The 20,585-nt window shown below is 59.3% G+C and overlaps 5 protein-coding genes across 5 annotated transcripts; 3 read left to right on the forward strand and 2 right to left on the reverse strand.

Annotated features, from left to right (window-relative positions):
• Nucleotides 1–3,748: 3,748 nt before the first annotated feature.
• SLS55_005885 (uncharacterized protein) lies at nucleotides 3,749–4,869 on the forward strand (the record flags this gene model as incomplete). Its single annotated transcript, XM_066777326.1, has 2 exons — nucleotides 3,749–3,755; nucleotides 3,800–4,869. The coding sequence occupies 2 exons, from the start codon at nucleotides 3,749–3,751 to the stop codon at nucleotides 4,867–4,869; spliced, it is 1,077 nt and encodes a 358-aa protein (XP_066633168.1).
• A 5,684-nt stretch (nucleotides 4,870–10,553) lies between these two features.
• Nucleotides 10,554–11,931, reverse strand: SLS55_005886 (uncharacterized protein; the record flags this gene model as incomplete). Its single annotated transcript, XM_066777327.1, has 2 exons — nucleotides 10,554–11,738; nucleotides 11,923–11,931. 2 exons carry the CDS (start codon nucleotides 11,929–11,931, stop codon nucleotides 10,554–10,556), a joined length of 1,194 nt encoding a protein of 397 aa, XP_066633169.1.
• Nucleotides 11,932–13,620: 1,689 nt separating this feature from the next.
• BIO2 (biotin synthase) lies at nucleotides 13,621–14,871 on the forward strand (the record flags this gene model as incomplete). The annotated part of the gene is made up of 2 exons (XM_066777328.1): nucleotides 13,621–13,833; nucleotides 13,963–14,871. The coding sequence occupies 2 exons, from the start codon at nucleotides 13,621–13,623 to the stop codon at nucleotides 14,869–14,871; spliced, it is 1,122 nt and encodes a 373-aa protein (XP_066633170.1).
• Nucleotides 14,872–15,924: 1,053 nt separating this feature from the next.
• SLS55_005888 (putative secondary metabolism biosynthetic enzyme) lies at nucleotides 15,925–16,761 on the reverse strand (the record flags this gene model as incomplete). Its single annotated transcript, XM_066777329.1, has 1 exon — nucleotides 15,925–16,761. One exon carries the CDS (start codon nucleotides 16,759–16,761, stop codon nucleotides 15,925–15,927), a length of 837 nt encoding a protein of 278 aa, XP_066633171.1.
• A 640-nt stretch (nucleotides 16,762–17,401) lies between these two features.
• On the forward strand, nucleotides 17,402–19,985 carry SLS55_005889 (uncharacterized protein; the record flags this gene model as incomplete). The annotated part of the gene is made up of 2 exons (XM_066777330.1): nucleotides 17,402–17,410; nucleotides 17,670–19,985. The coding sequence occupies 2 exons, from the start codon at nucleotides 17,402–17,404 to the stop codon at nucleotides 19,983–19,985; spliced, it is 2,325 nt and encodes a 774-aa protein (XP_066633172.1).
• Between the last annotated feature and the right edge of the window lie 600 nt (nucleotides 19,986–20,585).

Genomic DNA, 20,585 nt, shown 5'->3' on the forward strand with positions numbered 1-20,585 from the left:
TCATACACATCATCTTCTGCGACTTCAAAGAGATTCTGGAGTAAGAAAACAACTCTCACCCGAACCGCGCCTCGCGTGAATCCCGCTCCATATGCGGCCATCGACAACCCACGGAACGCAGCCATCGAGCCCGAGACCCTTCCGCGCCATCGGCATTCAAGGGGCTCACCTGACTTATCCCAAGCACGTCATGGCTCGGGACAGCGACCGCCGCTGGAAGTATGTCCGCGCAGTCGTTTTCCGAGGCCGTCACGCAAGTCTCAGACACGGAAGAGGCACAGAACGATAGTTTTCTCGAGCCGCGTCCGCGGGCTGTTTGAGTGATTGGCCGAATGTGGGAAACCATGAGGCGGGGTGATCCGGAGCCGGCGGATGTTTCTTTGATGTAGCATACACGTCCCTCGTCCTCCAACGATCTGGGTGAGTGGGCAAGACCTTCTTCGTGACCCAAATATCTGATTAGATCTGCTGCTCTGGAAAGGCCGTGTTGGCGGCGCCCAAAGACACCAGCACTAGGCTGCCTACGTTGTGCGCTGCGCCTCGTTGAGCCACCGTCGCGGACAATCGACGTCGGCCGCTCCCGGGACTTCAAAGATGCGAATTCCAAACAGGCATGACTGACAATCCGTGTCTCGGTCTCGAATACCGCGAAGGTGCGTCATGGCCCCCGCATCATCGCGTCGTCGTTCTTTTTCTTCTCACTCCGTCCCATCACGGCCAGGATGGCACACTTCTGCAGTACTGGACTGGAGCTTCGGTCGGCTTCACACTTCCCACTTCAGCGGCGTATCCGTAAACAACCCAAAAAGATAAATCGGATCAGTGGTATTAATTACGGGATTGGGTGTGCATGGCGGGGTTTAATGAGAGGAATCGGGAGGGTCCAGCAGTGTTGAAGGGGGGAGGAGTGAAGGAAGTTATGATTTGCCGGTGCAGCTGCCTGCCTCTGATCCAGAACCTTTGGGCTGGCAGAAAGGTGGATTGTGAAATATTTGATTCTCCCGTGCGCCATGTAGCACGTCCTAAGTGGGCAGTTGGAAACCTGGACGTACCAAAGCATCCTGACATTATTGGACCCGCTACCTACGTAAGTAAGGCTGCAACATCTCCGTAAGACAGACGAGCGGGCCCCGTTGCGGTGGCGTCGAGCGGGAGAAACGAAGTCTGAGTGGGGATTCTTGGGCTGCGTTGCTGATCAGGAGTGGCGCAGTCAGCCTCACAGTCAGCTGCAAGCGAGGCAGTCTGCGCCTGCCACCAACAAGCACTGCCTCTTGGACGAGGCAGCAGGTGGCTGGGTGGTGTAGCGGCCGGAGAAACCGGATTAACGAGGCTTTTGTGGACGTCGAGCACGGCGGGTCTGTTGGCGACAGACGAATGGGCGTCGGCGGCTGGACGCGTTTGGCCATGCACACGAGGACAATTTGAACATTCTCAGGGTCACCTGGCCGGGTTGGCATGGGTGGTGCTGCTCATGCCGGAAGCTAGCTGGGGGCACTAGCGGCGGCGGTGAAGCCTTAGTGGCTATTTCCGATAGTCATCCGTCAAGGAAACCGGTTGCGTCATTGCCAGGCACGCGGCGACTCCACGCGAACCATTAAGTTGATCTTTCCCGGGAGCGGAAACCATTATTATCGAACCCTCCATCTCTCTCTGCTCCGTCCCACCGATCAACGCTGCTCTCAAAAAAACAAACCTTATCTCACACCTTCTTCCCACCTCAACCGAAACCCGCCGATCATCTGCACCCCACGTTCCCAGTTTTTAAACTCGCGGCGATCAGCACCACACCGCGCGCGAACACCCGTTCGTTCCCAAAGAAGGCACTCCCAACACACAACGAACGATAAAAAAAAACATGTGTTTCTGCAACGGCACCACCGAGGTAAGCCGCCGCAACGCTCGTCGTCTCCCAAGCCCTCGCGACTGACACGCACAGTACCTCCCGCCCCCCCGCATCCCCACCCGCTCCGCCTACACCCGCCGCACAACCACGACCAAAGTGTCGCGCCAAAAATCCTACCGCAGCGTCGCGCTGCCCCTGCCGGCGGACCCGCCGTACCCGACGCGGCGGTCGTACGTCGACGCCCAGGGCCGCCGCTCGTACAATCGCTATTACCGGTCCAGCGCGGCCTCGTTGCCGCCGCAGTCGATGGTGCAGGAGGAGCGCGATGTGAGGAGGTATTGGCCGGCGGAGATCGCGCAGCCGAGGGGGAGTGTGCAGCTCATGGTGGAGAGGAGGCCGGTTAGTAGGGAGTCGGGCGGGTGGAGGAGGGAGGAGAGGAGGGTTGTTTATGTGTAGAGGGGAGGGGGATGTGTGATGTGGGATGTGGGATGATGGGACGAGTTACGAAGTTACGACGTTATGAGTTACGATGTTATGATGTTATGATCTGCTGCGTTTTTCGGCTTGGGATTCGTCGGCCTTTTAGATGAGATGCATAGATTCTTCTTCCTCTTTGCGGGTGTGTCGAGTTCTGACGTGCTGGGGTTTTTTTCTTTTGATTGAACAGTTCGTCTTTCCCCCCCAAAAAAAGAAAAAAAAAATCGTCGTGAATAGAAGGCATACAACTGGCACTTATATGAGCCTGGTAGACGAAGGTACTTGTGTAACTTCCGGCTATTCAGGGCGCAGTACTGCATGCGCTCAGCGGCAACATCAACCGACGAGCAGCAGCGCGATGGAGGTGCTGTGGAATTCGTGGATGCAGCGGGCGAAGCGAAGGGCGGGAAGGGAGGTGCTGATGATTGGGTGTTTGGCGCGGAAAGCCCTTGCAAAGGCGGGGTAGGCGGGGATAGGGGAGAGGGTTGAAAAATAAGGTTGCTGGATGCAGAAGCTGAGGGGTTTGATGTGACTGGGTGGCTGGATTTACTAAGGGTCTTTGATTGGAATTCTGAGGCCGCTGCGGGTTGCAGCGAAATTAAATTGAGCCCTCCTACGTTGGCAGTTGATGCAAATAACGGAATGTAGATATATGTTCTATAAGGAAGTTCGTCGAACCACCACCGACGACATGATGTATTTGTTTTTGAAAATGACCCCTGGCAAGCTGTAAAGTGTCGTCCCGCAGGCTTGAGAACCGGCATTGATAAGGCCGTGAGATGGAGGGTCGTCTGTGCGCCTGCTCCCCCTGTGCAGCTCTTGGATTTTGGTATGTAGTCCGCCTCAGATGTCCGGACAATCAATCGAGGATGGACATGAGCTGATTCGCTGATAAAATCATCCGAATGTCGTTCAGCTTAAAACTATTTTAAATCTTGATGTTTATCTATAGGACATGAATCGATAGTGTCTGCAGAGCATCCTTGAACACTAGTGCGTAACAAGTCCGAAGAGTAAATCGCCCCCACCCTACCTTTCAAATGGCCCCCACCATGCCGACAGCCAAGGAATGGTGCATTGCCTTGCCACCATGCTCAACATGAGTCGCACTGCGTTTCAACAACCGCTTGCACCAGGCTTATCGTCCTCACTCGTCCGTTGGACGTTCAGCTCTTCGAAAGGAAACATAAATAGCTGCTCGCATCGCACAGGAATTCACACGTTATGCAAGTCTCGGCCGGGCTGCTCGCTTGTGTGCAAGGATACAAGGCGACTTTTGGTATGCATGTCTGCTGAAGTTCCCATATCGGCATTAATTCCATGGTACAGCATTGTATTACTTTGCCAATGCAATCGGGTACACACCAGGGCTCTATGATCACCACCTTCTTCAAACGGAAATGATTGCCGCATCGACGGGCTGATTAAATGGTCGGTCCTCGCAACATTTCTCGTCCAGCGCCTCGCAACCCTCAATAGCCATGGACTCCTTTGCGCAAACCGAGTCTGAATCCCTCTACACGATATATCGTGGTGTGTGGACGAACTGGTCCCATGGACAAGTGCTGGGCCTCACACTCACCCTTTCTCGGCGCCAGGGCGACCTTCTCATTGCCTTCACTGCTCTTTTCATCACATTTGTTGGAACAAGTTTCTGGAGAATTGCATGCTTTACCATCCACAGTCTGTATTCTTCCGGAGAAGCTCAGGATGCCTTGTATCACCAGCGACAAGCCATGCTACGCAACTCGGCCAATGGCACGAGCGGTCTGATCAGAGCAGTACAGCTTCTACTCGCCTGGCGCAACAAGGCCATCAAACCCGTCCGGCGTATTTTCCCGGTAATCGCATTCGCATTGCTCACCATATACGGCTTCGGTGCAGCGAGCGGCTTCTCGTCGAGAGTGTCGACGGCAATCGGTAACGAAGTGCTGATATCCAGCTCGAACTGCGCGGCGGCCGTGGCCATCTCGACCAACATCACCGAGCAGCTGACTATCTACTGGCCGTACATCACCAAGCGCATGTCGTCCTACGCCAACTACGCCCAGCAGTGCTATGGCAGCAGCTCCGACTCAGAGCAGTGCAACACCTTCGTCACCAAGCAACTAAACGCCCAAATCACCCGCAATGCCTCCTGTCCCTTCAGCGCCGAAATTTGCCGCACGCCTGACCGCAACATCTTGTTCGACACGGGCCTGCTCGACACACACGCCGACCTGGGCTTCAACGCCCCGCCCTCCCGCCGTTTCCTGTACCGCCGCACGACGCACTGCGCCCCGCTCGTCGCCGACGGCTACCGACGCGTCTCCAACTTCACTGCACCGGATGACCCGAACTTCTCGACCCCGTACGCCAAGTACTACTACGGGCTGCGCAACTCGGGCGTCAATGAGACGGCGACGTACAAGTACCCACTGCTTAACCGCTTCCAGGCCGCGGACCGCAAAACGCTCAGTGCCGCCTCAGACTACAGTATTGGGTACGTTGTGACTCTCTCTTTTTACCCGACGATTCCCATCCACCCCCTTCTTCCCCGCAACAGGTAATGGAAGACTTGAGTCCTGGTCTGAGCCCCACCGAGGCCACTACGCTCCTCTTAAGTGGGCTGTTGGACCCAGTACCTGGACTTAGATGTGTGTCTTGATCGCAAACGATCGCTTCCAGACATCGAACTCGACTGCCCCCAACTCAAGCACAGCGCAACCCCTCCGTCCGCAAGACAGACAGCCGCCCTCGCACCTCGCCCCCATCCACCGCCCTCCCCCCATCCCCACCATCCAGCCCAACTAACCCGCCTTCTTTCCCTCCCAGCTCCGTCGAAGCCTGGTCCACCAACGCCACCTTCGCCTCCCACTCCTCCTTCACCCCCATCGCCGCGCTCCTCTCCCCCGACGCCTCCAACACCACCACCACCACCACCACCAACGGCGACATCGCCCTCCTCTTCCTCTCCGCCAACGACATCGCCTACACGACCCCCGTCGCCGACCCCCTCTACGCCACCTCCCCGCTGCCCGCCGGCCACTTCTACGTCCCCGCGACCGGCGCCGACGGCCTGGCGCTGCCGGCCGCCCAGCGCAGCGTGCCGTTCTACTACCGCGCCGAGCCCGCGGCGCCGCTGGGCTGCGTGCGGCGCGCGCAGTGGTGCAATCCGAGGCGCATGCGGGACGACGACGGCGACGACGGCAGCGACGCCGGGTGCACGGCGCTAGGCGGGTACCTCGACGTCAACGCGGGGATCGCCGGCATTGTCGGCGGCGGCGGCGGCGGCGGCGGCAGCGGTGGTGGTGATGAAGAAGCGGAGAAAGACGCCCTGGACTGGTACCGCTGGGCGACGCAGCAGGACGCCGAGACCGTGGCGGCGGTGCCGGCGGCGCTGGGGGCGGGCGGCGGCGGCGGGCTGGTCAGCCGGGAGGGGCTGAACTATGGGATGCAGGGACCGCTCGGGGAGGCGCAGTGGATGGCGGATGTGGAGCGGTGGCATGCGGTGGGGTTGGCGGCGGTGCAGGGGAGGGCGGTGGATACGGCGACGGGGCCGCCCCGCGGGGTCGGGGTCGGTGGTGGTGGAGGGATGGGGGCGTTTGTGGTTAGGCCGAATACGACGGAGGCGGTGGGGTTGTGTCGGAGTCAGGTACGTAAGTCTTTTGCTTTCTTCTCGCGGGGGGAGGGGGTTGGCGAGGGCCAGTGGGGGAGAAGTGTTGGTTTCCTCTTTTTCTCTCCCGCAAACCGACTGACCTTTCTTCTCCTCTCCCCTCCGCAGAAAATTCTTAGCACCGCATACAGCAACTTCTCCCTCCTCGGCCTCGCCCTCATCTACACCATCGGCGGCTCCGTCATCCTCGCCTCCTTGCTGCTGGAGCCATTCGTCGGCTGCTGGCAGAAAAGGCGCGGTGCCGATTACGCGCGGCTGGAGTGGTGCGCCAACGACACCCTGCACCTGCAGCGCCTCGCGCACGAGGAGCTCGGCTTCGGCACGTGGACGGATTGTGATAGAGAGATTCCCGTGACGGAGAAGGGCGAGTTGTTGGGGGTGTTGGATTTGGGGGAGCGGGGGCATCCGCGGTTGAAGAAGGCGCCGGCGCTGCTGATGGGGGAGGAGGAGATGGAGGAGGGTACAGAGAGAGGGGTGGTGGTTGTGAGGAGTGGTAGTGATAGTGGTGGTAGTGAGGGAAAGGGAAAGGGAAAGGGGAAGGAGGTGCCGGAAGCGCGGGCGATGGAGGTGGAGTCGGGGGACTCGCGGTCTGTGTCGAGCTGGGCGGAGGCTTTTACCGAGTGAGAGAGCGTGGAGTAGTTTACTATTCTTGGCCTTTTGGCTTTACCACTGATGACGGCTGTGATTGTTGGCTTGCGGAGATGGTGTTTGAAGCTTCCGCCATTCCCTTTGTTTTTTTTTACTCTCTTACTGTTGCAGGCTCCAATTGGGGACGTGTGGAATGACATGTTGGCTGCTTCTACCGTAGTAGAAGTGTGGTGCTGCATGAGCTGATAAACAGCGTTCAACTGTGTGGAAAGTGAAGCACTCACGCGTTGACTTGCGGTGGGGCTGTAATAGCTGGCATCTGCTTAGATACCAGGGAAGAATCCAACCTCTTGCTCGTAATGAATCGTTGTTCGTGGTACCATTGGACTCTTGGTATTGTGAGACTACCACGTTACCTACGGACGAGAAAGGAAACTTCCCCGTGACGAAATTGCGCGCACGAGACCAAATCGGGGCATGCGCTGCGTCTTCGCCCCCAGGTCACCTGGCGTCCTTGATCACACGCATGACCGTTCTGAACGTATTCACCCAGATACTTAAGTCGACGGCGGTGGTAGCAACGACGTCCTGCAATCACCAGAACGGAGCCGTTGTCTGGGCAGTTCTGAGTGAATATTCAGACATGCTACTGGCGTGTCTATCCGTACTTGACCAAACAATCGACTCCTGCGTCCCCGCCTCTCGCCGCTCTCGCCTCCGCACGCAAACCCCCAAGTCAAAATTGCGCATGCGCGATGATGCTGCGCACACGCAAGCCGGACCGATGGCGCGCGCCAGCATTCCGTCGCGATGATGAGCACTTCCTTCAACCGTCCACGTTGCTGTCCGCACAGCAGCTAGCGCGAGGGAGGGAGATGCGAGATGGCGCGGAGCGAGGCCGGGAGGACAGCAGTACAGGTCTTTGTGTCTTTGAGAGGTGCAGTACCGTGCCGGAGCTCGTAACACAGACAGTGATCGCTCTGCAGTCGATGGAGGGGAGAGGTGCTGCAGTAGTCCACTGGTGGTGGGAGTTGTGGGCTGGGGAGGGGGAGACGGGCTTTTTATGGTGGGTATTTCGCGGCAATGGCGGGGGTGCGCGGATGACGCTGGGTTGGGCAGGTGATGCTGGTGTGGAGGTACGATGCTATATTTGAGGGCTTTGGGAGAGGCTTCTGGGTGCGGCAATGCTGGATACAACAACTTCAGCGGTGGAAGTATGCAACCGTACCCCGTTCACTCCTGGAGATGGGGAAATGGCCTCGAACTCTTGGAATATCCCGAAAGACAGTGTGGTGGTTTGCCCTAAGTATTATGGTAGACTAATGTACTGCGGTATCAAATGATCGTGATGCTGCTCATCATCAGGGGCAAACGTGAAGCACTACTTGGCTTCTGGTGTGTCCGGCTGTTGAGGGGCAAAGAAAAAGAGGAAAGTGTAGATAGTATCTCTCTTCTTAAAGGGGAGCCTTTCCAGTCGAAGTCTCATTATCTCGCCATTGGGGTCACAAGTGGCCTTGGTTGTATCTCTCGATGGAACCTTGCAGAGACTTCCAGCCGATGATGGCAGAGAAGTCTCTGTGGGGCTGTGTTGGAGACAAGAATGTCGAACAGTAATGCGGCGCCGAGTTTTATCTCTGCTCTGGAACAGCCGCACGGACTATGGTCACGCTGTTTCCCACTCAGTACATTTTCACAATGGCGTCAAATAATCACAAGGTGATCGAATGCCTCTGACACCTGTCCTACGCCTCACCACTGGACTATCAGCTGCCTACTTAAGCAGCCCGCTCTAGCCTGCCATCTTTTTGAATCAATTAAGCAGCGTAAGAAGCAGCTCTTTCAGCTCGAGGCTTGTCACTGTCTGATTGCAGTGGAGCAACGCCTTAATTCCTCACTGCCATTTGCCGGGCACGCCCGATGCTTTGATCACCTTCTCACTTCCGGCCCCCAACAGCTCATGAAGATCATTTGGCTGGCCGAATTGCTTTTTTACCGTGACAAAGCGCGTCGGCCGGCACGGCGCAGCGTTGATGTCGGCGAAGCCTTCACGCAGCGTCAACGCATGAACAGATGCTGACGATTTTCACCATCAAAAACGGGTAATGATGAAGCCGAATAACGGCTGAAAGCAATGAAAGCCTTCAGCGCTCTCGATCGGTGATGTCGACTCGTCAGGCCAAGGTAAATCCAACCAAAACGGAGAAATAGGAAAGTGTCAGTCATCTGGGCCCCGCGCAACGCCAGTACGCATCGAGGACCGGGTCGTTGAGAGTAATCGCCCAGCAGTCGCAGTACGCGATGCACGTAGATCTCACGACGCTGCTTTCTGCAGTGGTGGAATTGGTTCCAACCGGTGAATTTAACAGCTTCACCGAAGGTTCATGGACAGCAGAGCACGAGCAGCCGCGCCCATCGGCTGATACGAACAGCGCATGACCTCGCACCGACGAGGCCGACACTGGCGCAGCTGAGCAATCCCCCGACGTAGCAACTCCAACACCTCACGGGACAGTCGCAGCGGCTCGTCATGCGCTGCGGAGTTTCTAGCGGTCTTCGCCCTTTTTAAGCAGCCCTGATCCCGCCCTTTCATTATTCTGTTAAGCAGCAGAAGAGAGGCTTGCAAAAGGCCAGCCTCTCGATTGAGTTAGTGTGAATGAGCTCCGCGAACGCACTTTTTCTGACAATGGTTTACTACTGTCATACTAGTCTGTATCCCGCCCTACCGAGAGGTGTTGAACAGACAAAATGGCAAACTAAGTTTCCCCCATCGTCGTGACGAAATGTTGATGATCGCGAGCAAGATTCGTTGAAGAGAAACTGCGACGTCTTTAGCTGGTGGTTCCTCATCGGGTTCGTCAGAAAAGAACGTCTGGCACATGAAGATCGCCTCGGACGCCGAAGTAGAACTGGGCAAAGCGATGTCGGATGCTGCGAGCGAATTTGGCACAGCTGTCAAAGAAGCTGATCCATTTTGTGGAATGCTCATGAAGACGATTGGAGCCCGTCGAGGGAGTTGATGGGCGGTATAAATAGCGGCCCAGAAGATGCTTTGACCCAGCTGCGTATCGGCATCAGCTGATTGAGCGTCGTCGGTAGCCCAGCCTAGCCATCTCTATCCTTATTAAGCCGCCCAAATTCTGCTTCCTTTTCATCCTCACCAAGCAGGAGAACGGGAATCGATCAATCTTTTCGTCCAAAGGGAAGACCCAAATCTACTCTTTGTCGGAGTCCGGGGGGGACGGAAAAAGTACTTTGCCTTTTTGTTCTCCTCGTCTGCGCGACTGCGCTAAAGCGAGGCCGATGATTGTTTGAGGATCTCATCCATACTTATTACGAAATGATGCAGCGCACCATCATGTAACAGTGAAAGGGAGCTGTGATATCAATGGTTGAAGGGCTTCTGTTGAAGAAACGCGATACGCAAGACAATGGCTCGAACGCCGAAGTTCGTCTGTCCACTCACTTATGAAAGCTCGGAAACCACGCCAGAGTGGCGTATCGTTCATCAACCATCGTGATGCATGTAGAATATTGGTGGCTGTGATTGGGACCAACTCAGTGAGCTAGTGAGTTGTATTTATAAGCCTTCGGAAGTCCTCAAGAAACGACAACTTGCCGATGTCAGCTGAAGACGTTCGATATCCGGAGAGCACGTGTTCGTTCGTCACTTGACACGCACGCTGGATACAATGATCTACCAACCCAACCACCCTCCCTCTCAACATCCGACACCCCCTATCCTCTCACTAACCAGTTACCAAACCACCTCTTCTCACCCAACCCCCTCTTCCCCCTTCCAACACCCATTCCGCTACACCTCCCACCACCTCTCATGCAACTCCCTCAAATCCACCTCCTCCGGCACCCTCAACCACGGCAACAAATCACTCCCCTCCTCCTGTTCCTTCTTCGTCTTCCCATTCCCCCAATACGCAAACCTATTCCCACCAGAATACCCCCACACCCAATCCTCCCACCTCGGCTCCTGCCTCACGAAATTAACATGCGCGCCGGAGCCGGGCCAGACGCCGTGGACGCGGGCGCCGGGGCGGCCGCCGTTGTACCACGACTTGCAGCGCTCGGCGAAGACGGTGCGGGGGAAGAAGGCGTCGCAGTAGGCGACGAAGTCGTCGGCGGCGGCGCGCGAGGGCTGCGCGGTGGCGATGTGTTGGCGGGACACCTTGCGGAGCAGGCGCGCGATGTAGGTTGTTTGCGCCTCGGCGGCCATCGGGATCGTGCCGGCGACGGTGCCGGAGTTGGGGCCTGGTTTCTGTTGTTAGCGCGCGCGTTCTCCGGGCTGGCGGGTTCGGTTTCTGATCTTCTGGGCGGTGTGGGCTCTTTTGTTCCTTGCGTCCCGCTGTGTGCCTTTCTGGAGGCGGCCGGCGGGAAAAAGGGGGAGGGGGAGGGGGTATACGTACCGTAGAGGAACAGCAGATTGGGGAAGCCCGGCACGCCGAGGCCGAAATAGCTGTACGGAAACCCAAACTTGCCGTCGTGCTTCCAATCGCGGCTGAGGTCGTACTCGCCCGCGACGATGGGGAACGGCGGCGCAAACGAGACGTTCGCGCCGGTACAACAAATGACGGCGTCGACATCGCGCCGCGTGCCGTCCTCCGTCTCGATGCCGGTCTCGGTGAAGCGCGCGATCGGGGTGCGAACGAAGGCCACGTTGTCCTTGGTCAGCGCCTCCAGGTAGCCCGGGCCGGGCGTCAGCCGGCGGCACGACGGGCTGAAGGCGGGCACGATCTGGTCGAGCAGCTCGGGCTTGTCGGCGAGGCGCGCGCGCATCAGCTCGACGAACTTGTCGCGCGCGTTGCGCGACGCCGGGCTGTCCTTGAGCACGGCGTCGAAGCGCCGCCAGTACGTCTCCTCGAGCGCCTTGCGGTACGCGACGAACTTGTGCGGGTCGCGGAAGTCGGCGAGCTGGGCGGCGGAGAAGGGCATCGGCTCGGCCTGGCGGTCGCGGCCGCCGAGCGAGCCCGCGATCCACGTCGGCGACCGCGCGTAGTGGTCGAGGTGCGCGGCAGTCTTCTGGAGCTCCGGGACGACTTGGATCCCGGACGCGCCGTTGCCGATGACGGCGACGCGTTTGCCGGTGAGGTCGACGGTCGGGTCCCAGTTGGACGAGTGGCGGAGGACGCCTTTGTAGTCTTTGATGCCGGGATAGTCGGGGATCTGCGTGGGGGTTTAGTGGAGGGGCCGGACGGGGAAGTGAGGATGATGTCTAAGCTTACCTTCCAGGCGTTGAAGTGTCCAATGGCGGGGATGAGGAAGTCGAAGAATTCTTCCCGGACTTGATGCGTGTCGAGGTTTTCCAGCGTCACTTTCCATTGGCTTCGTGAGGGGTCCCAGTCGGCACGTTGGACATTCGTCTTGAACTGAGTCTTTTCGTAGACGCCGTACTTCCTCGCGATCCCTTGCCAGTAGTCCCGGATCTCGTCTCCTCTTGCAAACTCCTCGGACCAGTCGCTCTTTGGCTCGAATGTGCTCTGGTATACTGTCGATGGTACGTCGCAGCGAACTCCAGGATATGTGTTTTCGTACCTTGGGGTATATTAGTCGACATTGCTACGAGGAAAATGGGACTCCTGTTTGTACCATGTACCGCCCTGGAATTGTTAGAATCTGAAATGAACATGTACGGAGAAGAGAGCTTGGGCATACCACATCGGCATTCTTTTCAAACAATGTAAGATCAATGCCGGGGACTTTGACGGGTAGCAGCGAGGCAGCAGTTACACCAGATAGACCAGTGCCGATGATGGCGACCTTGAGCTTTTTTATCTCATCGATTGGACGCTCCTCGATCTGGAAATCCGAGACGGTGCCGTCGGCCCGCTTTAGCTTGGGATAGGGCAAGGAGGTGCCGTTTTCATGCGGCGTTGCTCCAGGCACCTCTTCAACAGTGGCAGCGTAGGCAGATTTGGGCTCGACAGGCAAATGGCCATCACGGGCGTCTGGCACGTAGACTTCGGTGGCCATGGTGGCAAGTAAATCGATCTCGAATTTTCCCGCGGGCAGGTTAGGCGGGGGACGCGGAGAACAGAGAGGCTATATACAGCAACGGACAGGACCGGGTGGCCATAGCTCCAAGAGTGGCACGCAGACGACAGGCACACAATCGACCAGGCTGTGGCAGTCATGGCGGGAGTGGACGAATTACATCGAGCGCAGGCTGGGGTGGTCGTGGGGAAGCCGTCGCAACAGGCGGATGATGTGATCGCGGGCCTCGATGGTGCTCACCTTAGCGTGGGCGATAAGCACGTGGAAGGCCAAGGCGAGTAAGCCGTGGCCTGAGTCGCCAGGTCGACAGATGGCGAGCTGCTCAGGCGGCATGGAATTCTTCATCGCGGGGTTGAATGGCGACAGCGACTGGTGGGCCGGGCTGTGTCGTGCGGTCGGCATAAATTAAAGCTCAGGCGCCGGTCGCATGGCAGTCCCGTGGCCTCGTGGCAGAGTCGCGCATCGTGGCTGACCTCTAGGATACGCGACTGCCGCGCGTTGCTATGTGGCGTCAAGGCTGAGAGAAGAGAAACGAGCGGGGCATGGTGTTGAGGGCGTCTGCTGGTGAGGAGGAAAGCTTTGGGCACACGGCTGACAGCGGCAGTGACACAACAACCTGACTGTGACGCGACTGGCTTGATCTGCTGGCGGATGGGCGACGACAGAATAAGAGCAGGCCGGTGACTCAACAGACAACACAGCAATTGATATGCGACTCCGAGGCCGGCGGTGCGTCTTCGATGGGTGGTGACGCAGTAGGGCCCACGGCTGAGCTAGCTGCCTCAACAATCAGGTACCCCGCCTTTCCGCCAGCCAGGCCCGTGTAAACTGCCTCGCGCCCATTGGCGCGTCCGCCAGTCACAGCTCGAGGGCTGATAACTCCCTCACCTCGCTCTCACCTGTCCACCTCACACCACACACCACCATGAAATCTTCAGCAGCCCGCCTGGCTCTCGCCTCCGCTCGCCGCACCGGCCTTGCATCCGCCCGCCGGCCCGTCGCGCCCGTCGTGGCTTCCGCCCGGTCATGGCGCGCTCTCAGCGGCCGCGCCCACATGTCGACCGTTGTCGAGGACCTCGGAAACACGCCCTCGCCGCCGCCGCCGCCGCCAGCCCAAGGCCCCGCGTCCGTCGAGGCTGAGAGAGAAGCCAATGCCCGCGAGATCCTCAAGAAAGCCGTCAATGCCACGGCCCCGCGGAACAACTGGACGAAAGAGGAAATCGCCGCCATCTACTATTCCCCGCTGATGGACCTGGCTTTCCAGGCTGTGAGTCCTGCCCCAGCGCGCCCCATCAACCGACTCCACATGTGCTAGCCACATGCAAGCCATTGGCAGCACAGCTTCCCCGCGAAGCGACTGAGCGACGTCTGACGCATTGCATGCTGACACCCCCAGGGCCTCGTCCACCGCCGCTTCCACAACCCCGCCGAAGTCCAGCTCTGCACGCTCATGAACATCAAGACCGGCGGCTGCACCGAGGACTGCAGCTACTGCGCGCAGTCGACGCGCTACCAGACGGGCGTGCAGGCGCAGCGCGTCGAGCCGGTCGAGGCGGTGCTGGCGGCGGCGCGCACGGCCAAGGCCAACGGCAGCACGCGCTTCTGCATGGGGGCGGCGTGGCGCGACATGCGCGGGCGCAAGAACTCGCTCAAGAACATCAAGACGATGGTCGAAGGCGTGCGCGGGCTGGGCATGGAGTGCTGCGTGACGCTGGGCATGATCGACGAGGCGCAGGCCAAGGAGCTCAAGGCGGCCGGGCTGACGGCCTACAACCACAACGTCGACACCAGCCGCGACTTCTACCCGTCCGTCATCAGCACCCGCACCTACGACGAGCGCCTGCAGACGCTGTCGCACGTGCGCGACGCCGGCATCAACGTCTGCTCGGGCGGCATCCTCGGCCTCGGCGAGAAGAGTAAGGACCACGTCGGCCTGCTGCACACCGTGTCGACTCTGCCGTCGCACCCCGAGAGCTTCCCCGTCAACGCCCTCGTGCCCATCAAGGGCACCCCGCTGGGCGACAAGAAGCCCCTCGAGTTCACCGCCATGCTGCGCACCATCGCCACCGCCCGCGTCATCATGCCCTCGACCATCATCCGCATCGCCGCCGGCCGCAAGACCATGAGCGAGGAGAAGCAGGCCCTGTGCTTCATGGCCGGCGCCAACGCCATCTTCACCGGCGAGAAGATGCTGACCACCGAGTGCAACGGCTGGGATGAGGATAGCCAGATGTTTGGCCGTTGGGGCTTGGTCCCCATGAAGAGCTTTGAGAAGAGCCCGCAGCCGGCGCCCGAGATTCAGTAGTTTGTGGTCGGGGAATGAGTGATTTCTAATCTACCATGAGAGTGATGTGCAAAAGACAACGACACCAAGAAGCCCGTAGAGGGAATGAAAAGAAATGTATAGATTGACTTTTTGTCTATTTTCGCAACATTGAAAAACGCCGTGTCGTGATTCTAAGAAGCTAACTTGTGAGGATTGGAAAAAGAAAAAAAAGAGAACTTTTCTTATATCCCGATAGCTTTCTACGTCTTCCAAGCAAGCCGAAAAGAACCCTCCATCTTCCTTTCACACCTCCCCTCTTGTCTCTCTCTCTTTCCTCCCATCTCACAACCTCGCCTTCTCCAGCACCGCCCTCTCCCCAACCGACCCTTCCCCCCCTCCTCCTCCCTCTCCTCCCCCCCGCTCATCCCCCTCCCCCACCACCACCAACCTCCCCCTCACCCACCCCTCCACCGCCCCCACCAGCCCCCTCACCTCCCCCACCGTATTCCCCGCATGCAAACACACCCTCACCCTCTCCGCGCCCCGCGGCACCGTCGGCGCCACGATGGCGCGCACCATGTACCCCTTGGCCTGGCAGTGCGCGGCGAGCTGGCGCGGGTGGGGCGTAAATACAGGGATGATGGGGGAGGGGTTGCGAGTCGTGGGGAGGGGGAGCAGGGACAGGGTCGACGCGGGGAAGCGGGCGATGAGGGCGGCGAGGAGGGCGTGGGCGAGGGTGGTGAGGGTGTGGAGGTGGGTTAGGAGCTGGATGGGGACACCGTGTTAGTGAGGCGCCCGGCGTCTGGGGGAGATGGGGGGCTTACGGGGGTCGTTTTGTTGGCGGTGAGGAAGGCGTAGGTTGCGGCGATGCTGGCGAGGGAGGGGTGGGAGAGGGCGGTGGTGTAGATGAGGGGGCGGGCGTAGTTGATGAGGTAGGAGCGCGTGAGCGGGGTGCAGAGGACGATTGCTGCGGGGGGAGGTGGGGGGTTAGCTGTGTGTGTTTTGTGGCGAGGCGGGTGGAATTGCCCGTCGTCGCTCGCAGTCGAGATGTTGTTGTTGTATGGAGGGGGAAGGGAAGGGAAAAGGATACTACTACTCACCACCCTGACTCCCCAACGCCTTCCCAAACGTCACCACCCGCGCAAACACCCTCTCCTCCACCCCGACCTCGCACGTCAGCCCCCTCCCGCCCTCGCCGCCAAACACCCCCGTCGCATGCGCCTCGTCCACGACGAAATACCCGTTTCCCCGCGGCAGCACCTCGTCCACGACGTCCAGCATCGCCCGCAACGGCGCCACGTCGCCGTCCATGCTGTACACCGCCTCCACCGCCACAAACACGTTCGCGCCGCCGCCGTCCTCCCTCACCTCCTCCCCCAAGCCCTCCAACACCCCCCGCAACCCCCGCACGTCGTTGTGCGCAAACGCCAGCCGCCGCGACGCCGGCACGCGCGACAGCCGCATCCCGTCGTGCACGCTGGCGTGGATCAGCTCGTCGTAGACGACGTAGTCGCCCGGCTGCGGCACCGCCGAGAACAGCCCGACGTTGGCGTCGAAACCAGAGTTGAACAGCAGCCCGCTGCCGGCGCGGTGGTGCGCGGCGATGCGCGTTTCCAGCGAGAGCGCGAGCGCGTTGTTGCCGTCGAGGAGGCGCGAGCCGCGGGAGCCGATTGGCGGGGGTGGTGGTGGTGGTGTGGAGAGGACGTTGGAGGCGGTGGTGGTGGTGGTGGGTTCGGGCGCTTGCAGGAGGGAGAGGAATGTGGACCGGATTTCCGGGTGGGTGGAGAGGGAGAGGTAGTCGTTGGAAGAAAAGTCGACGGTGCCGGGGGGAGCGGTGGTGAGGCGGCGGAGGAGGGAGCGGGAGCGGCGGCGGGCGAGGAGGTGGGAGAAGGTGGTTTCGAGACCGGTGAGGGGCTTTTGGTCGGCCATGTTGGATTGGGTCGGATTCGTCCAGTTGCGGCCAAGGATGGGTGGATGATGGTGGATGGGCGTGATGGTCGCAGTGTCCCGAAAGGGCAAGTAGCTTGGTGGAGGGGTTTCGGCGAATTTTTGCGGGGCACGGCGGATGGTGCAGCGGTCAGGTACACGTGCGACCCCGTCGATTTCCAGCTCTCGCAGGAGTGCAGATGGATCGGAGGCGGTGGCGGAGGCAGCTGTCAGATCTGCAGAGCCATTGAGGCCGAGATGGGGGGATTGGAGCTGTTGGCTTAGGGCGCGAGATGTTGAGAGGGCTGATCGCGTCGGGGCCGGCTCGGTTGGCGCAGGAAGCCGCGGCACACCTGGAGGCGCAAATCACGGCCCGGACGCAGCAACAACGTCGCGACACGAAACGCGACGCTGCTGCTCAACAACCAGCGCCCCGCTGCGCCAAAGCCCGCCTTCTCAACCCATTTCTCCGGCCCCCCAATTCGGAGTCGCGTCTTTCCGGCCTCCCGCCGATCCTGCGTCATCGGCGCCAAGCTCCGCCCCGCCCTCATCCGCCCGTTTTTCCATTCCACTGTCATGCCCAGCGCTCAGTAACGCGCGCAGAGGTTTGCTTTCGCCGCCGCCCTCCTCGTAGCTCCGCCTCATGGCGCCCGTCGGTGGGCTGCTCTGGCGCTCGCTGCGCCCCTATCAGATCTGGGGCGCCAACACCGATGTCGGCAAGACCGTCTTCGCCACCATCTTGGGTGCCGCCGTCAAAAACGACCGTAGATGGCGCGACGACACTCTCACCTACCTGAAGCCTGTGTCTACCGGTCCTGCTGACGAGGCCGATTTACGGCAAGTCTGCCTTTACTCATCCTGATGTTTGATCGCGTCCTGCTGACTTGGCTTTTCCTAGCAAATTCTTACAGTTTTTTCGGGTAAAGTCGCCCGACGGATATCACAAGAGGTTCAACACCAAATCCTTCGTCGAGTACGATGAGCCCGTCAGTCCTGATATTGCTGCCGCCAAGTCCGGAAAGGTTGGTTTGCCACCCAACTCGCCTGAGCATTCGTCTAATCTTCTCAAGGCTCCCATGCAAGACTCATTCTTGGTGACTCTGTGCCACAATTACATTTCCAGAGCCTCGCGTAATCCAGGATGGCTGTTCTGCGAGACCGCTGGCGGCGTCCATTCTCCCGGCCCCTCCGGAACCTCCCAGGCTGACCTCTATCGTCCGCTGAGGCTTCCGGCTATCCTTATTGGCGACTCCAAACTTGGTGGAATCTCTGCTACTATCAGCGCATTCGAGTCTCTCCGCATCCGCGGCTACGATGTCGAGGCCGTCATGCTCTTCGAGAACGAAAAGTACCGGAATCACGAATACCTCACCACTCACTTCCAGAAGTTCGGCATTCGTTGCGTCACTATCAGTGCACCCCCTGAACGCAATCCTGATCCGAAGGCGGAGAAGGGTTCGCTGCATCACTACCACGACGCAATGAGTCGATCTAATAACATTAAAAATTTCGTCAGGGATCTGGCTGCCCGTCACGAGGAACGATTCAAGGCCCTGGCGAATATGTCTACCAAAGCCCATGAAACCATCTGGTACCCTTTTACGCAGCAGAAACTCTTGACCCCGGAGAACATCACGGCAATTGATTCGGCATCGGGCGACTATTTCCAGACGTTCTCCGCCAACCCACCACCCAGGTGTGCTGCTAATAATCCCACTGGAGAGACTGCCGCCGAAGAGGATCCTACCGAAGAGGATCCTACCGAAGAAGATGACGGCGTTTCTGAAGCTGATGCGAACAAGTATGCTCGCAGGAAGAAGTACAGGGAAGCGAGGAAAGAGAGAAGAGCCGCCGTTTCCCCCAAGCCATCCCACCTTCGTCCCTCCTTCGACGGCTCTGCTTCTTGGTGGACGCAAGGGCTTGGTCACGCGAACCCTCAGCTCACCCTCGCGGCTGCGTACGCCGCTGGCCGCTACGGGCACGTCATGTTCGCCGAAGCCGTGCACCAACCCGCTCTTCAGCTTGCCCAGATGCTCCTCAAAGGCTCCAACAACCCCCGTCTCTCGCGCGTTTTCTACTCGGACAACGGATCCACAGGCACCGAAGTTGCCGTCAAGATGGCTCTGCGGGCTGCACGGTTGCGGTATGGCTGGGGCCCCAGGGAGGACTTGAGCATTCTCGGTTTGAAGGGCAGCTATCACGGCGACACGATGGGTGCAATGGACTGCTCCGAGCCGGGCACGTACAATGAGAGAGTCGAATGGTACCGCGGCAAGGGATTCTGGTTCGATTTCCCCACCGTCAAGATGGCCAACGGCAAGTGGACGGTCGAGATTCCAGCACAGCTCCGCACCCAACTCGGCGAGTCGACCACCTTCGACAGCCTCGACGAGATCTTCGATGTCCATGGGCGAGACAAGACCGGCCTCTGCCGGCGGTACGAAAACTTCTTCTACGATACGCTCAAGGGGCTGCAGGAGGATGGCCGCAAGTTCGGCGCGCTGATGCTCGAGCCCGTCGTGCTCGGCGCTGGCGGCATGCTCCTCGTCGACCCGCTCTTCCAGCGCACGCTCATCAACGTCGTCCGCCGCTCGCCCAGGCTCTTCGCCTCCGACTCGATCCATAAGAAAGAGGCCAAACGCCCGGTTGACGAAAACAATTGGTCCGGCCTCCCCGTCGTCTTCGACGAGGTCTTCACCGGCCTGTACCGCCTCGGCCGCTTCTCGGCCGCCTCGCTGCTCGACGTGCACCCGGACATCACCGTCAACGCCAAGCTGCTGACGGGCGGCCTGCTGCCGCTCGCGACGACGATGGCGAGCGACAAGATCTTCCAGGCCTTCGCCAGCGACGACAAGAGCGACGCGCTGCTGCACGGCCACAGCTACACCGCCCACCCCGTCGGCTGCCAGGTCGCCGTCGAGAGCGTGGGCACGCTGCAGGCCATGGAGCAGCAGGACAAGTGGAACGACTTCCGCGAGATGTGGCGGGTGCCGCCGATCCCGTCCGACGACGGCAAGGACAGACAGTCGAACGTGTGGAGCGTGTGGAGCTACCCGTTCGTCGACGAGCTCTCGTCGATGGATAACGTCGAGGGCGTGTGGGCCCTCGGCAGCGTCTTGGCCATCCACATGAAGGACGACGCCGGCTCTGGTGAGTTTTTCTCTTCCCTCCTTCTCTCCTTCCCTCTTCCCTTTTTTTTTTTTTTTTTTTTTTGCGCGAGTCACTGACATGACACAAAATCACTCAGGCTACAAATCCACCGCCGCCCGCGCCCTGCAGGCCGAGCTCCTCGCCGGCGCCTCCCTCCGCACCTTCGGCCGCGACCCCACCAGAAACATGGACGACTCCTCCCGCGTGAACATGCCCGTCGACGGGTCAAACGTCCACTCGCGCGTCCTCGGCAACGTCTTGTACCTCATGGCCTCGCAGACGTCGACACCCGAGACGATCGAGGGGATCGAGGAGTGGTTGTTGGAGGCGGACGCGTTTATTTGAATGTGAGTGGGGTGGGGTGGGGTGGGATGGAGTGGGATGGGATGGGGAGAGGGGGGGATGTGTATGAATGGGTGGATGGATGGGTGGATGGGTGTATGAAAAAAAAAAAATTGGGTTGGAGGTTAGATAGATGGATGATGGGATTTATGGAGTGTTGGTTGACGTGTTTGCTCCTGTTGTTGCTGTGATGATGATGATGATGATGATGGTGTGCAGCATTGTGGCTTTGGTGAAGCGGTGCGGCGTTGTTGAATGATGATGCGGTTCAGCACTGGAGTGACGATGGTGGGTGATTATCAGTGTGCGTGTGTGTATCTGGTGGCGGAACAGGA

This window comes from Diplodia seriata, assembly GCF_021436955.1.
Source record: "Diplodia seriata strain FDS-637 chromosome Unknown scaffold_5, whole genome shotgun sequence".
In the NCBI taxonomy this organism is placed as follows: Eukaryota; Fungi; Ascomycota; class Dothideomycetes; order Botryosphaeriales; family Botryosphaeriaceae; genus Diplodia; species Diplodia seriata.